Consider the following 14,900-nt stretch of genomic DNA (forward strand, 5'->3'; position numbering starts at 1 on the left):
GCATCCTCTGTTCCACATCACTGATTCCATTTAATTTATGTGTTTGTTAGTGATTTAATATTGGCTTACAAAATTATAAGATAACAGGGGTATAACTCCACACTGTTTCCACCACCAGAGTTCTGTGTCCCCATTCCCTCCATTGAAAGCTACAATAGTTTTCCTAATGTCACAGATGAGGGTTTACTATTACTTCTATAACTATATTTATTTATTTGCAAATTTTTCTGTTTTCTTTTTCTTTCTACGTCACTTCTACCTATACCTATTACTACTTCCAAATGTGTTTCTTTCCCCCCCCCCTTCATTCTTTCTTTCTTTCTTTCTTTCTTTCTTTCTTTCTTTCTTTCTTTCTTTCTTTCTTCTTCTCTTAGCATCTTGATGGAATTGGAGTTCAGATCATCTTCCCCTAGCACTTATTCCCCTCTGGGAGTATGGACCCCAAAAGTTCTTTCTGGCATGTAAAAGGTAGAAGGTCTCACTTCTGTAATTCCTTCTCTGCTGAACATAGGCATTGGCCTGTGGATCCAAACCCCCAGCCTGTTTCTATGTTTCCCTAGTGGAGATAAACAAACAAACAAACAAACAAAAAAGACCTCTGGAGAGGTGAGGTTCCAGGATATGGGATCATCTGCCCAGAAATGTCAGGATGGACTCACAGTAGAATCTTCAACTTAGTGGCTGAAAGGCAGTAAGATTTAAAAAAAAAACAGGGAAAAGTATTTACTAAACAGAAACCCAAAAGTAATAATAGAGCAGATGAAAGTAGGGTTCTTAGGGTGGAAAGAAGCGAGGGAGTCTGTTTTAGGCATATTCCTAGGGGCCCATGACTTTACTAATTTTTGCCTGAGCTTGACAGCTAACATGCAGGTGGGCTAAACATACTGTCCTGTGTTACTTCTGTTCTTTACTATCTTCTTGATAAACATTCCTAAGATCGTGAGTTCTGTTCCTTTATAGTCATTCTATTTCTCTTCAGTACCCTTTATAATCTGTTTATTGATCTTGTCCTACTCAAACAATACAAAATAAGATGCAGACTTTATGAAAAGTAGGAGGATAGAGGTTAAGATGGAAAAAAAAAAAAAGGAGAACAAAGAGAAAGGGCTCTTGGTTTGTTTCTATCTCTGCTATTTCCTATAAAAGGAAATTTTCAGGGGCGGAGCCAAGATGGCGACTTTGGAGCCACAGCTGCCTTGAACAACAAGAGGCAGCATCTTGCAACCCGGAATCCGCTGGATCTGCCACCATGTTCCAGATGCCAGCATGACGCCAACCAGACTTCCCTGGACAGACATCCCCACCAATGTGTCTTGGAGCTCCACTTCCCCAGAGCCCTTCCCCACTAGGGAAAGAGAGAGACAGGCTGGGAGTATGGATCCACCTGTCAATGCCCATGTTCAGCAGGGAAGCAATTACAGAAGCCAGACCTTCCACCTTCTACATCCCACAATGACCTTGGGTCCATACTCCCAGAGCTTTAAAGAACAGGAAAGCTATTGGGGAGGGGATGGGATACGGTGTTGTGGTGGTGGGAATTGTGTGGAGCTGTACCCCTCTTATCCTATGGTTTTGTTAATGTCTCCTTTATTAAATAAATATAAAATAAATTTAAAAAAGAAATTTTCAGAGGCATGCTTTTCTTTTAGTTTTCAGGAAAAGCTTATATTTTTAATTTTTACTTTATTTTGCTTATATTTTCATTAAAAATATGTAATATATTTATTTATTAGATAGAGACAGAGAGAAACTGAGTAGGGAAGGGGAGACAGACAGACAGAGAGATACCTACACCCTACTTCATGCTTTCTGAAACTTCTCCCCTGCAGGTGGGGGACAGGGGCTTGAACCCAGTCCTTGCACACTATAATGTGTGTGCTTAACCGGGTGCATCACTATCTGGCCTAGAAAAGCTATGTTGTCTCAGTGTTTAATTATTTTTCTCCCATGAGCATAGTGTTCTTCTTCTTCTTCTTCTTTCTTTTGCCATTTGTCGTAGAAGAAGAAAGTTTTCTCCAAAAGCAATATTTACCAACAGCTTTTGTATTTGAACTTTTATTTATTTATTTATTTATTTATTTATTTATTTATTTATTTTGGGGGGGAACAAGTAAGTTTTTATTTTTTACAAATACACTGAAGGATCATGCAATACTGCCAACATTGGATGCAATCCTGGGCCATAAGTCTGCACACTCCTTTGCAACTGGTCCTGTGATGGCAGAACCTTTCATTTCCCCTTTATTGTTTACAATGACCCCAGCATTGTCTTCAAAATATAGAAATACACCATCTTTTCTCCGGTATGACTTTCGTTGTCGAATTACCACCGCTGGATGTACCTTCTTTCTGAGCTCTGGTTTACCTTTTTTGACTGTGGCCATCACCATGTCACCCACACCAGCAGCAGGAAGCCTGTTCAGTCGTCCCTTGATACCCTTCACGGAGATGATATATAAATTTTTGGCTCCTGTGTTGTCAGCACAGTTGATCACGGCGCCCACCGGAAGCCCCAAGGAGATCCGGAATTTAGTCCCAGAGGACCCACCACGTCCTCTCGACATCTTGAACGCCGGAAAGAGACAGAAAGGAGTACTTGAACTTTTAATCTGTCTCTCTCTGTTCACGTCTGGGTTAGTTGAAACTGCATGTGAACCTGGAAGAGAAGTTGAAAAAACAAATGAATCTATACATCAATGAAGAAGTGGCTAGTGAACATATTTCCTTCAACCCCATATTCAAAAATACAGTGATGATTCCTGCCAGGATGTTCCCCCCTGAAACTTCTCCGTCTGAGACAATTATACCAGTGTCAGCTATGGACATGTCTTCCATGTTTCTGAGTTGCCAGAGCCTCCATAAGGCTTTATGGCAGGAATCACAGAGCCACAAGGGCCTGCCAGAAGTGTAGGAGGCAGGCCCATTCTATCTTACCGTTCTTGGTTCCAGGTACAAAAGATGCGAGCAACAACTCAGCCCATGACTCAGTGATTCCTGTCTGTGTGGGTGCCGGTCCCATGAATCTCAAAGGTTAAACATGGGCCACAGGGCATTGAGTATTGAACGACCCAGGAGTTTGGGAGAGGCCGGAGGACCCTGGAAGAGGGAGTCTTAAACTATGTCTCACTGGGAGCTAGTGACAGGATGAGGTGAAGATGAATACGAGAGATGGAGCCCCTATAATAGCGTCAATAACAGCATTGTTCTGAGTGATTAAGAACTCAGGACCTCTGGAAGATGCAGGAGGACCCAGTGGGGTTTGAATTGTTCTGTGGAAAGCTGAGAACTGTTACACATGTACAAATTATTGCATTTTATTGGACTGTTTACTGTAAATTAATAAAAGAACCTAGGACCTTATTAGTCAGCCATTTTGGTCCACCTCTGGGAAGGACTCACCAACTGGCTATCAGCGAGGACCACGTAACTAACTTTGGACAGTGTCCTGCGAGCTAAACAAAATAGGTCATGTCTAGAACCTAACTAGCAGTGGGCAACCATACAGAATGTTCATTGCTGTCATGGTAATTAGGGGCCAGGTTTCAAGACAGTGAAGCCCACGTGTCTGAATGAGGATGTGAACCTAGAGTATTTATATGGAATAAACTTTCGATTCCTGAGGCAAGAAATTTGGGGCCTAGTTAGTGGACTAGGCAGGTTCCTAATTACTATATCCCAACCTATAATTTTTTGATAGTCTCTGATTAATCAAGTTATCATGAGAAACTCACTAAGAATCAATTTCTTCAACAGTCAAGTGCAAAAGTTGTAGCACTTGTTTTATGAAAAGAATAATAATAATAATAATAATAATAATAATACTCCTGCTTATGAGGCTGAGTGGTGGTGCACCTGGTTTAGTGCACATGTTCCGATGCATGAGGACCCAGGTTCGAGTCCCTGGTCCCCCCCTGCAGGGAGAAAGCTTTGCAAGTGGTGAAGCAGGGTTGCCGGTGTCTCTCTGTCTCTTTCCCTATCTCCCCTCCCCTCTCAATTTCTGACCATCTCTACCCAATAAAGAAATAAATATAATAAAATAAAAATTAGGGGAAAAAAATCTAAAAACTACTACTTGTAAAATACTCATCAATGTGTGTGGTGCCTAATAAATGTTTTGCAAATGTCACCTCTTAGTTTCATTTGTTTTCTAATAGTTAGAAAGCAAATGGCCATTTCTCCAGTTATATTATCTCAACATATATATACCTCAGAGATAAAGTTATTTGGAAACATAACTTATATACAGAGCAATTCGTTTGGACTCTTCATTAAAACAATGGACATTTTGTTGTCCAAATCCACATGCCAAGATGTTCAAGGCCCCATGAGATCTGAAGCCCTTGAACTGTTTTCAGATAAATATCTAAAGAAAATAATGGCCCCAGCTCTCTAGGACAACATTCCCACCTGTCACTCCTTTCACTCCTGATTAAGGTCCAGAATGGTAGTGGCTGGCGGCCTCTGGGCAAGCAGCTTGATTTCTAGAGACTCTTTCTTATTTTCTCACAGCAGGGTGGGAAGCCAAGTCAGGGTGTGGTGTACCTGCGTTCTCCACACACACACATTCTCCTAGAGACGTCTTAGCAGAGGTGTGGCTAGATGAGTATCACTCCACTCATGGGACAGGTGGAGTCATATTTATATATAACCTTGATGAACATACTGGTCAACCTCATCTGACCCAAGCTGTAAGAAACAGGACTTGCTGTGGGTCAGGAATGATGGAGATACAGTTAGTGTTTTCTATTATCTCCCCCCCACATACACACCACCAGCAGCCAACTGTCACATAAGTCTGCCAAAAACCACTTCTCTTCAATAAAACCAACAATCTCTAAGCATTTCCTCCCAAGTCTTCTGTTCAAGTAAACCACTGGTCTAAGTTGTCTTTCTTGGTGGATTCCCGGCACCGTCACAGTCTGTCTGGGTTTGTAAAGGGTCCGAAAACATTCCAACACAAAGTTAGAGAAGTTGTGACTTGGGGGTGCTTTCCAAGCGTCACAGCCAGCACAGCCAGCTACATGAAATGCTGTTCAGGCTTGTCTCAAGTGGAGTCACCAATGTCCCAGGATAATCACGCCAGACTTTGACACATAGTGAGATAGAGTCAGGTTTAGAATCCGAGCCCTTTCTCTGATGGGGATCCTATGGCACATGCTAGCTCTCTCTAAACATGCATGGAGTCTTCTAGAAAGACACATGTAACTCTGTTTCCAACCAACTTAAATTATTCTTCCCCTGGACCAGCCTATTCTCTGTGAGCCTCGTCCTGAAATTTTGTTTTAGTGAATGAATATCTAAGGAAGACTCACCTTCAGAATCAGAAAAGAGTGGTCCAGGAGGTGGCACAGCGGCTAAGGCACTGGACTCTTAAGCATGAGGTCCTGAGTTTGATCCCCGGCAGCACATGTACCAGAGTGATGTCTGGTTCTTTCTCTCTCCTATATCTCTCATTAATAAAGAAATAAAATCTTTAAAAAAAAAACGCATCTGAGAAGAGGGAGCTGGGCGGTAGTGCAGCGTGTTAAGTGCACGTGGCACAAGGTGCAAGGACAGGCGTAAGAATCAGAGAAGATTAGTGCCAGGTGGTGGCACACTTGGTAGTGTGTGTACATTACAGTGTGCAAGGATCAGAATAGAAGCCACTGGCAAAGCTTCCTGAGTAGTAGTACAGGGTTCTCTCTCCCTCTCTCTCCCTCTCTCTCTTTTTCTCTCTCTTTCTTCTACTCCCTCCCACTTCCACCTTGATTTTTCTCTATCTCTATCTAAAGATGAATAAATAAATAAAAGAAGAAGAATAAAAGAATAGTGATTATCTGGGACCAAGTCATATTTCTATTTCTATGTCACATATTGACTTTGATAGGTGAACATACCAGACATTGGTAGTAGACGTATGTGCAAGACTATATTTATTAGAATGACAGAAATGGAAATAGAGTGATTAGAGCCCTGACAGTTTTTTTCATTTTTAAAAAATATTTATTTATTTATTTATTTATTTATTCCCTTTTGTTGCTCTTGTTGTTTTAGTCTTGTAGTTATGTCATTGTTGTTGGATAGGACAGAGAGAAATGGAGAGAGGAGGGGAAGACAGAGAGGGGGAAAGAAAGATAGACACCTGCAGACCTGCTTCACTGCCTGTGAAGTGACTCCCCTACAGGTGGGGAGCCGGGGTCTCGAACCAGGATCCTTGCACTGGTCCTTGTGCTTTGTGCTACCTGTGCTGAACCCACTGCCCTACCACCCAACTCCCTATTTTTTTTAGTAGATTTAACATTGGTTTATAATACTATAAAATTTCAGGAGGTCATTTCACACTTATGCATGTTTTTCTTAAAAATTTTTTACTAGTAATTTAATAATGATGAACAAGATTGTAAGATAACAGAAGTATAATTCCACACAGCTCCCACCACCAGAGTTCCATATCCCATCCCCTCCATAGGAAGCTTCCCTATTCTTTATCCCTCAGGGAACATGGACCAAAATTCTTTCTGAGGCGCAGAAGGTGGAAGGTCTGGCTTCTGTCGTTGCTTCTCCACTGGACATGGACATTGGCAGGCTGGTCCATATATTTATGTGTTTAAGACTTAACTACATCCACCACCAAAATTCCAGTGCTACCAATAAAATCTTCCTACTCAACCCCCATCTCTCTTCTCTATTCCCTCCAGTAACCTCCAGTGTTTTCAGAGTCAAAGCATTAATTTTTTCATTGTTTTGCGGCTTTTTAAAAGTTAGTTATATCTCATACAGGTGTGAAACTATTCAGCGACTGTCTTTCACATTCTTCCTTATTTAACTTAGCATGATCATCTTGAGTCCTATCCATTCTGTACTCGAGGGGACACAATCTTTTGGAACTTTATTTCAAAGGACTTAACATTACCTTGGACTGCTGCACACACACACAAAAAAAGAGAAGAGTGCTGTTATTATCCTGATTCTACAAATATTAGTGTTGAGGGTAATTTACAGGTTGAGTTGAACATCCTCTCTCCCTTGCTATTGCCCATGTCACATTTTCATTTGTATAGATGTGTCCCTCTTTGTTCGAATCTTCCTTGTTGAGAGTAGAAAGAAAACGGTGGTTTTTCCCAATTGTCTGGACCAAGGCGGAAAACCTCTCCAGACAAGGCCAGGAAACCTCCATCCTACAAGCTAGTCACAGAGCTGATTGAGGGACCTGAGAAGAAAAGGAGGAAGAATGTAGTTCCACTGGATGCTTGTACTCTTGCTGTCCTCTCTGTCTCTTTTTTGTTTTTACATATGTATATGTATATGTATATGTATATGTATATGTATATGTATATGTATATGTATATGTATATGTATATATTCTATATTGATTTAGAAACATCTAAGAAAGGGAATTAGCTACACCTAGTTCCTATTTCATGGAATCTATGTGTCTCACAAGGAAATCCAAAACCATCCTGGGAAAGTGGAATTGGTAAGCTCTATTTTCATTTGTCTTTCAATAGTCCTATTGTCTTATCTCACGTCCAAAAGCCTTCAAGAAGCTATAAGATATAAAATATCAGTTGATAGGCTCTAATTTCTAGTTAGTTCTAAAATTTTATAAATACAATATGAACATAAATTATATATAATACATATAAATATAATCTGAATGATATTAAGATCGCTTGACTCTAATGGACACAGTAGAAATTAATTATTTGCTTTTCCTTTTTGACCTTCCAGTAAATAGCACAGCTCCAAGACAAAAAGAGCTTGATTATTAAAATAAATAAATAATAATGGCATTTTTAATAATAAATTTATAAATAAATAAGAGTAAATAAATGAAAATTTTTTAAAGAATTGATTCTTCCTTAGTAATAGCTCTGTCTAGGGTTAAATTCACTAAATGTTTTCTACACTTCATAGAAGTCTTTTTTTTTTCTTAAATCCCAGAGAAATATCAGAGGCCACACACCAGACTTTCACGCCTGAGGCTCCAGAGTTTACAGGTTCAATCCCTGGTACTATTAAATGCCAGAGCTGAATAGTGCTTATTTGTTCATTAATTATTGATTTCTTTTGGACTCTGTCTCTCTCAAGAGCCCCTCTCTCTCTATTGATGAAATATGACCTTTCTACAGTTTACCTTCTACCAGAATTCAGTGAATAACTCAATATTTCCTTCCTGATCTTCCTGTCTATTGAGTTTACAGATGGAACCACCATTATACCCACCCAATGTCTTCAGACTCACAGCTAAGAGAAGGCACTTGCCTTGATGATAAGCTCTTCTTTGCAGAGCTCTATTCTATAAGGTGCCAGTATTTCCAAGGTAAAAGAGACCTTTGCGGGAGTCGGGCTGTAGCGCAGCGGGTTAAGCGCAGGTGGCGCAAAGCACAAGGACAGGCATAAGGATCCCGGTTCAAACCCTTGGCTCCCCACCTACAGGGGAGTCGCTTCACAGGCGGTGAAGCCGGTCTGCAGGTGTCTATCTTTCTCTCCTCCTCTCTATCTTTCCCTCCTCTCTCCATTTCTCTCTGTCCTATCCAACAATGACAACAACAATAATAACTACAACAATAAAACAACAAGGGCAACAAAAAGGAAATAAATAAATAAAATAAATATATAAAAAAAATTTTTTTAAAAGAGACCTTTGCCTTGCAGAAGTCATCTCCACCCCCAAAATATTAAAAATCATATTACCACCCCCAAAATAATTGTACATAGAAACATTGGTTACTTGTATATGCAAAGAGTTTGGGAATGTGTAAATCTTTTCCCGCAGTACTTGAATATTTCATCTATTGTTGTCTGTCTTCCATCCAAAAAGTTCTTATTCTGAAAGGAGATACTTTAAAAGGCTAACTAAAGGCAGGCTTCACTACTTCCAAGTCCACTCAACAGCCTTAACATCACAGGGAGTTTTCCCATTTGGAGTCTCCCTCACCACCAACACCAACACTACTACCACCAATATTCTGAGGATGGTAAATCATTTATTTCCACACTGAAACTGTAGCTGACAAGTGCTCAGAGCATCTGCCAAAGGGTGTGTCATAGCTACAGGCAGCAAAAGTCCCTACAGGAATCTTGTTCTCAGACTGGGGGACCCTGATATACCACTGGAATTTGCCTAAAGGCCAGAATCAATAATGACTGAATTGCTAGTGGGAAGCTTGGGGTTTCTTTGTTCTCTCAGTTTGCTTGGGGGGGGGGAGAGGAAGTACTTCTTGCAGAAAGATGTTGTGCATGTCACCAGAGAAAACTCTAGAGCTGCTCTGTCTACATCTGGAATCTTCTGTCCCAGTGGCAATGGGTTCATATTATTTCTCTTCATTCTTTTTTTTAATATTTATTTATTTTCCTTTTTGTTTTCCTTTTTTTTTATTATTCTTGTAGTTATTATTTTTGTTGGTATTGATGTTGTTGTTAGATAGGACAGAGAGAAATGGAGAGAGGAGGGGAAGAAAGAGAGGATGACTCTGCTGCAGATGGGGAGCGAGGGGCTCGAACCGGGATCTTATGCCAGTCCTTGCACTCCATGCCACCTGCGCTTAACTGCCCGACTCCCTATTTCTTCATTCTTAAGATTGAGAGGTTCATCTCTCTAGTCCATAATATTGTTTGAAATTGCCATAATGAATATGCATCCTCCTCCTTCATAAAAAAGTGCTTAATTGATGACATCCTGTGTATTCTATCGACCTTACATCCAGTCTTAAAGAAAGTTCAAAGAAACCAAAGACATTGCCGTCGCAAAATTCTAAGCAAATTGTCAAGCAAGGAAGGTCTGGTTTAATTTGGTGTGTTACATCAACTTAATGGATGGGAAGTATGTTCCTTAGATGGAACAAGCTACAAAAAGAACTAAATCAGGGGGGTAACGGAGAAACCAGATTGCCTTCCAGGTCCTTCCAAGTGTTTGGAGTCAAAGAGTGACTTTATTGTTTAGTTCAGAGTAAATGCTCACTACACTGGCAGAAAGGCAGAAAAAAAAAAAAAGAACTCTTTAATTTTAAAGAGAACTTAAAAAAATAATTTCCAATTGCTGTTTACAATCTCAAAATCCAAATTATCTGATTTTGGAGGAGTTTGATCCTTTGTACATGGATTTTCAAAAGAAGACAGTCATAAAGTTATCCTAATAAAATGATTAGGACTCCAGAGAGATGACACATTGGAAATAAATAAAAGAAAGCTTAATGGAAATTGAAAACTTGACTTAATTCTTAAAAGGCAAGAGAGACTTTTTTAAAAAAATTCTAAATTCTCAGCCCACAAGAGTTAAGAACCAGTATTCTGCTGAGGTATACAAGATGTAAGACCACAGTCTGCTACTATTTACTGTACACACACACACAGTCTTTGCTGTGCCAAGCACCATGATGTTTGACAGAGTAAGAACAGAGTAAAATATTAGTCTTTTTAGTATAATAATAGAGGAATCTAAAATGTGGACTATATAGGATTATTTTTATACCTACTATTTTACAAAACTTGGTTCATCAGGAATTGTGTTCTTCAAAACTCTATTTATATCCTGCTTCTCATCCTTACTTTTTATTGAGCATTTTACTATTTGAACAGGGAGGGAAGAAAGAACTAAAGCCTCACTCTGGCACATGTGGTACAGGGGGTCAAACTAGAACACTGTGCTCCAGTGGTCAAACACCATATTCACTGCATCAGCTCCTCGATCATAGAGGGAGCTGGATATAAAATAGAAATGTCAACTGCTTATTTGTAATTTATTTGAATTGTTTAGTTGGAACTAAAAATAATAGTACCATCTTGCAGTGCCTTTTGATACTTCAACGTGGAGCCTATGGGACAACTGCTCTGAGACTGTCTGTTTCCACACATTCTTACTAAGAAAATGCAGCCACACCCTGGCTTCAGCCATCACCTGTATCTGGTTGGCCAATTAACTCTCACATCTACTTTTCCAGTGATTTCACTTCTGCAGATTTCCAGGGCTACCTTGGACCATCTGGTAAGCATCTCCATTTAAATGTCTGACAAGCTCCTCAAACTAAGTATTTCTAAAGCCAAAATGAAAGCTACTTCACAGCAAAGGAAACGAGGGCCCCATTACATACACATTAAGGGAGTGACTGTAGTTAGCATAGCAGAGCTGTAGCCTCTCTGATCAGGCCCTATGGGGACCCTTCCCCATCCCCTCCCACTCACTCTTTCATTCTCTAGGCATGTGGGCCTTTCCACGGATTTTTAAAAATTCACCTCAATCCAACCAAGGACTTCATACTTTTATTTTGCTTTTTCTAGTGACACTTCTCTGATTTTTTTTAAAGAGATATTAATTTGTGAATGCAAGAGAACAGAGTGTAATGTTGACATAAGCAGTGCCAAGATGGAATCTGAGGACTCATACATACAAGTGCAGTACTCTTCTTGCTGTTCCAAAGCCTCACTGCTCTTCTCTGGTCTTTGCATGTCTGAGGTTTTTATTTTATTTTATTTTATTTTATTTAGTATAAAATGGAAATATGGACAAAACCTGTCGGGTTGTATCCCAGGGGAGAGAACTCAACTGGAGCCAACCTGGGCTGCTGCTTATTCAGTGATGCGGGAGAGGAAGCAGGAACTGAGTGGCTGAGCGGTAACGCAATACAATAATGCCTTTTATTTATCAGAGAAAATGCCTTTATATCTTCTGAGACAGAAGTGGTAGGTCAGAAAAGGAAATGGCTAGGAGAGGGGGTGGAGAGGAAAAAAGAGCGAGAAGGTAGCAAGCTTCCATCTAACCAGTGGGGATTAAGCCAATGCCCTGCAGGCAAGGCGGGTCTTCAGCTGTTGTGAAGGTTCTAACCAGTGGGGATTAAACCAATACCCTGCAGGCAGGGCAGGTCTCAGGCAAAACAATTATTATGTAAAGAGACCACAGCATCAAGCAATGCAAGGGACCTCACATAATGACCAACAAAAAGCATAGTATAAGAGGGGTACAATTCCACAAAATTCCCACTGCCAGAATTCCATATCCCACCCCCTCTCTTGTAAGCTTTCCTATTCTTTATCCTTCTGAGTGCATGGACCCAAGATCATTATGGGATGCAGAAGGGGGAAGGTCTGGCTTCTGTAATTGCTTCTTTGCTGAACATAGGTGTTGGCAGGTCGATCCACACTCCCAGCCTGTCTCTCTCTTTCTCTAGTGCGGCAGGGCTCTGTGGAGGCAGGACCCCAGGACACACAGGTGAGGTTGTCTGCCCAGGAAATTCAGGTTGGCATCATGGAAGCATCTGGAACTTGGTGGCTGAAAAAGCATTAAGACATAAAGCAGAACAAATTGTTAAATAATCAGGAACCTAAAGGCAAGAATATAGTAGATGAGATTTGGAGTCTCCATTTTGGAGAAAGCTAGTAGGTCTAACTTAGGTATAATACATCTGAGTTCTTTAAAGCATGTAGATTTCAGACTGGGGAGACACAGGCCTGAGGCTTTGAAGTCCCAGATTCAATTCTAAAACCACCAGAAGTCAGCAGCTAGCAATGCTTTGATTAAAATGAGGGGAAAAGTTAAAAATTATGCATTTCAGTAAAAATACAACTCCTCCAAAAGAATGTTTCTGATGTAAGAGACTCTTCATTCTTCCACTTCATTCCTCACTGTTCTGTGGTCTTCAGTATGTAGCCTTCCAATACATTTTTTTTCCTCCCATTTTTCTCCAACTGCAAGGAGGGACTTTGCTTGTCATAGTCACTGCTTTCACAAAACAACAGCACGCACTTAGTCAGCATGCCCTAAGTACTTACTGAGTAAGTGAGTGAATAAATGAGACCCTGACTCACTATCCCCACAAACATGGTCTTCCCATCTTTTCTCTTTCTTGGCAAAAGTCTCTAACTTTCACTTCATTATTCTAATCAGAAAATGTAGGGTTCATCTTATGTATTTCCCTCCTTCTTAATCCCATCATGAAAACTACCCTCTATGGTCAGGAAGTGATGCAGTGAATGTAGTGTTGAACTCTCAAGCTTAAGGTTCCAGTTTGACCCCCTATACCAAGTGAGGCTTTCAGTTCTTTCTCTCCTCTTTCTCTAAATAGTAAATAAATAAAAATGAAGACTCTCTTCTAAAATATTTCTCAAATTGAACTCCACCTCACCACCTCTGGAAACTGTTCAAGTTGAGGGATTTCTCTACCAGCCCTTCTGATTTCTTTCTTTTTATTTTTTTTTTGCCTTATTTTTTGAAAAGTAACTTTGGTTTTTATTATTATTATTATTATTATTATTATTATTTATTGGATAGAGATAGCCAGAAATAAAGAGGGAAGGGGAGACTGAGAGGGAGAGAGACAGAGAGAGACACACTCGCAAAGCTTTCCCCCTGCAGGTTGGGACTGGGGGCTCAAATCTCCAGTCCTTGCACATGATAACATATGTGATCAACCAAGTGTACCACCACCCAGCCCTGACCCTCTGATTTGGAGCACTGGCTCAATTAAAACCTTCCCAGTTTGGGCCTTAGATCTGTGTACAATCTAAATTTGATTCTAGCAAGGCCTTTATCACCATCCTTCAAGTAAGTTTGACCATCTAACGATATAATGTGAATTCCTTTCTATGTCCTGAGATTGTTCACGAGTTGAGTCTTCCTTGCTAGTCCAGTCTCTTTGCCATCTCTGGCATGCTCATTTTAAGCATACAGTCACACTCTCCCTCCACTACTATGTGGTGATTACAACTGGGAGATGTTGTTGCCGTGTCTGCTTGAAATGTCTATTATCTATACCTGGTCTCTGATAAATATAGATACTCTCTGTGTTACCTTACCACTGGCTCACGAAGGCTTATTTTAAGTATTTTCACAGTTGTCTGAATACAATTATGTATATCTCATCTAAACTCACCTCCAGGACAGGATTTCCCACACTGTTATAACACATTCTTTATTTGTTTGCTGTCTTCTCTTACACTATAGGCTGTGTCTTTTTTCACCTTCATATTCTTCATATTTAGCACAGGTCTAGCAAAATAAAAAAGAAAAGTACTTGGAAATATATATATATAGTTATTGAATTAATAAATAGATATCAACATATGAGAGATCAAATTTTTGTTGAGTTTTAATCAGTTGTGATCCTCTAAAAGTTCTTGATGTCTTGGCTTCTGACTGGAAGCCATTATTCAAATGATGAAAAGATCACAACTCCCCTAAGAGCATGTGTTTTCGACTGGGAGTGTATAGGGGCCTCTAGTAATCATTGCAGAATGTTACAGGAGGACCACACCCAAGATCTGCTGGCTCTGAGCCCTCCTCTCTTTAACCCTTAAAAATGGCATTTTAATAGGCTCGTCTTTCTAACTTCTTATACAACATAATCCTTCAGTTTTGACTTGTAAACAATGAAAGGAAACTTCTGCTTCAACCCCTGGAGTAGCTGGCTTTAGAGTTGCTGTTCTCTATAAGAAAAGATAAAATTGAGCAAAATATATCAACATACAAGGTACCTATTTACAAGTAATAAAACTGAGATTTAAAAACAAATTGTTGTTGTAGTTGAGAGACCATGGCACCACTCTATCATTTAATTTTATTTTTAATATTTTATTTCTTTATTATCTTTATTTATGATAGAGACAGCTAGAAATCAACAGGGAAGGGGAAGATAGAACGGAAGAGAGGAAGAGAGACACCTGCAGCACTGCTTTACCACTTGCAAAGCTTTCCCCCCTTCAGGTGGGGACCTGGGGACCGGGGGCTTAAACCTGGTTCCTAATGCACTGTGACGTGTGTACTCAACCAGCTGCACCAACACCCAGCCCCTCTGTCATTTTATATGGTGCTGGGAATTGAACTTACGGCCTCATGCATCTAAAGCATGGGCTCTACCACGGAGTCACTTTTTTGATCCCAAGATTATCAGGGAAATAATGGAAGGAAGGGAGGGAGGGAAGGAGGG

General features: G+C 40.1%; 1 protein-coding gene and 1 long non-coding RNA gene across 3 annotated transcripts in view; both read right to left on the reverse strand.

The window, feature by feature from the left end:
* Positions 1-2,102: 2,102 nt before the first annotated feature.
* LOC103114756 (large ribosomal subunit protein uL14-like) lies at positions 2,103-2,850 on the reverse strand. Its single transcript, XM_007524487.3, has 2 exons — positions 2,808-2,850; positions 2,103-2,656 (listed from the first exon to the last, which is right to left on the reverse strand). Exons 1-2 carry the CDS (start codon positions 2,833-2,835, stop codon positions 2,145-2,147), a joined length of 540 nt encoding a protein of 179 aa, XP_007524549.2. The 5' UTR covers positions 2,836-2,850; the 3' UTR covers positions 2,103-2,144.
* An 8,378-nt stretch (positions 2,851-11,228) lies between these two features.
* LOC132541827 (uncharacterized) overlaps positions 11,229-14,900 on the reverse strand; it is a 178,921-nt gene continuing 175,249 nt past the window's right edge. For both annotated transcript variants that reach the window (XR_009552907.1, XR_009552906.1), the window contains one exon: positions 11,229-12,247. This is a non-coding gene — a long non-coding RNA (uncharacterized LOC132541827). The remainder of the gene's footprint in view (positions 12,248-14,900) is intronic.

The sequence above is a fragment of the Erinaceus europaeus genome, chromosome 12, assembly GCF_950295315.1.
Source record: "Erinaceus europaeus chromosome 12, mEriEur2.1, whole genome shotgun sequence".
NCBI classification, from domain to species: Eukaryota; Metazoa; Chordata; class Mammalia; order Eulipotyphla; family Erinaceidae; genus Erinaceus; species Erinaceus europaeus.

Excerpts from the sequence above, each read along its gene's own strand:
- LOC103114756 (XM_007524487.3), bottom strand. The coding sequence starts at position 2,835 with ATGGAAGACATGTCCATAGCTGACACTG. Across the intron at positions 2,657-2,807 it reads CATGTCCATAGCTGACACTG|GTTCACATGCAGTTTCAACT; the intron begins GTATAATTGTCT and ends CTTCTCTTCCAG.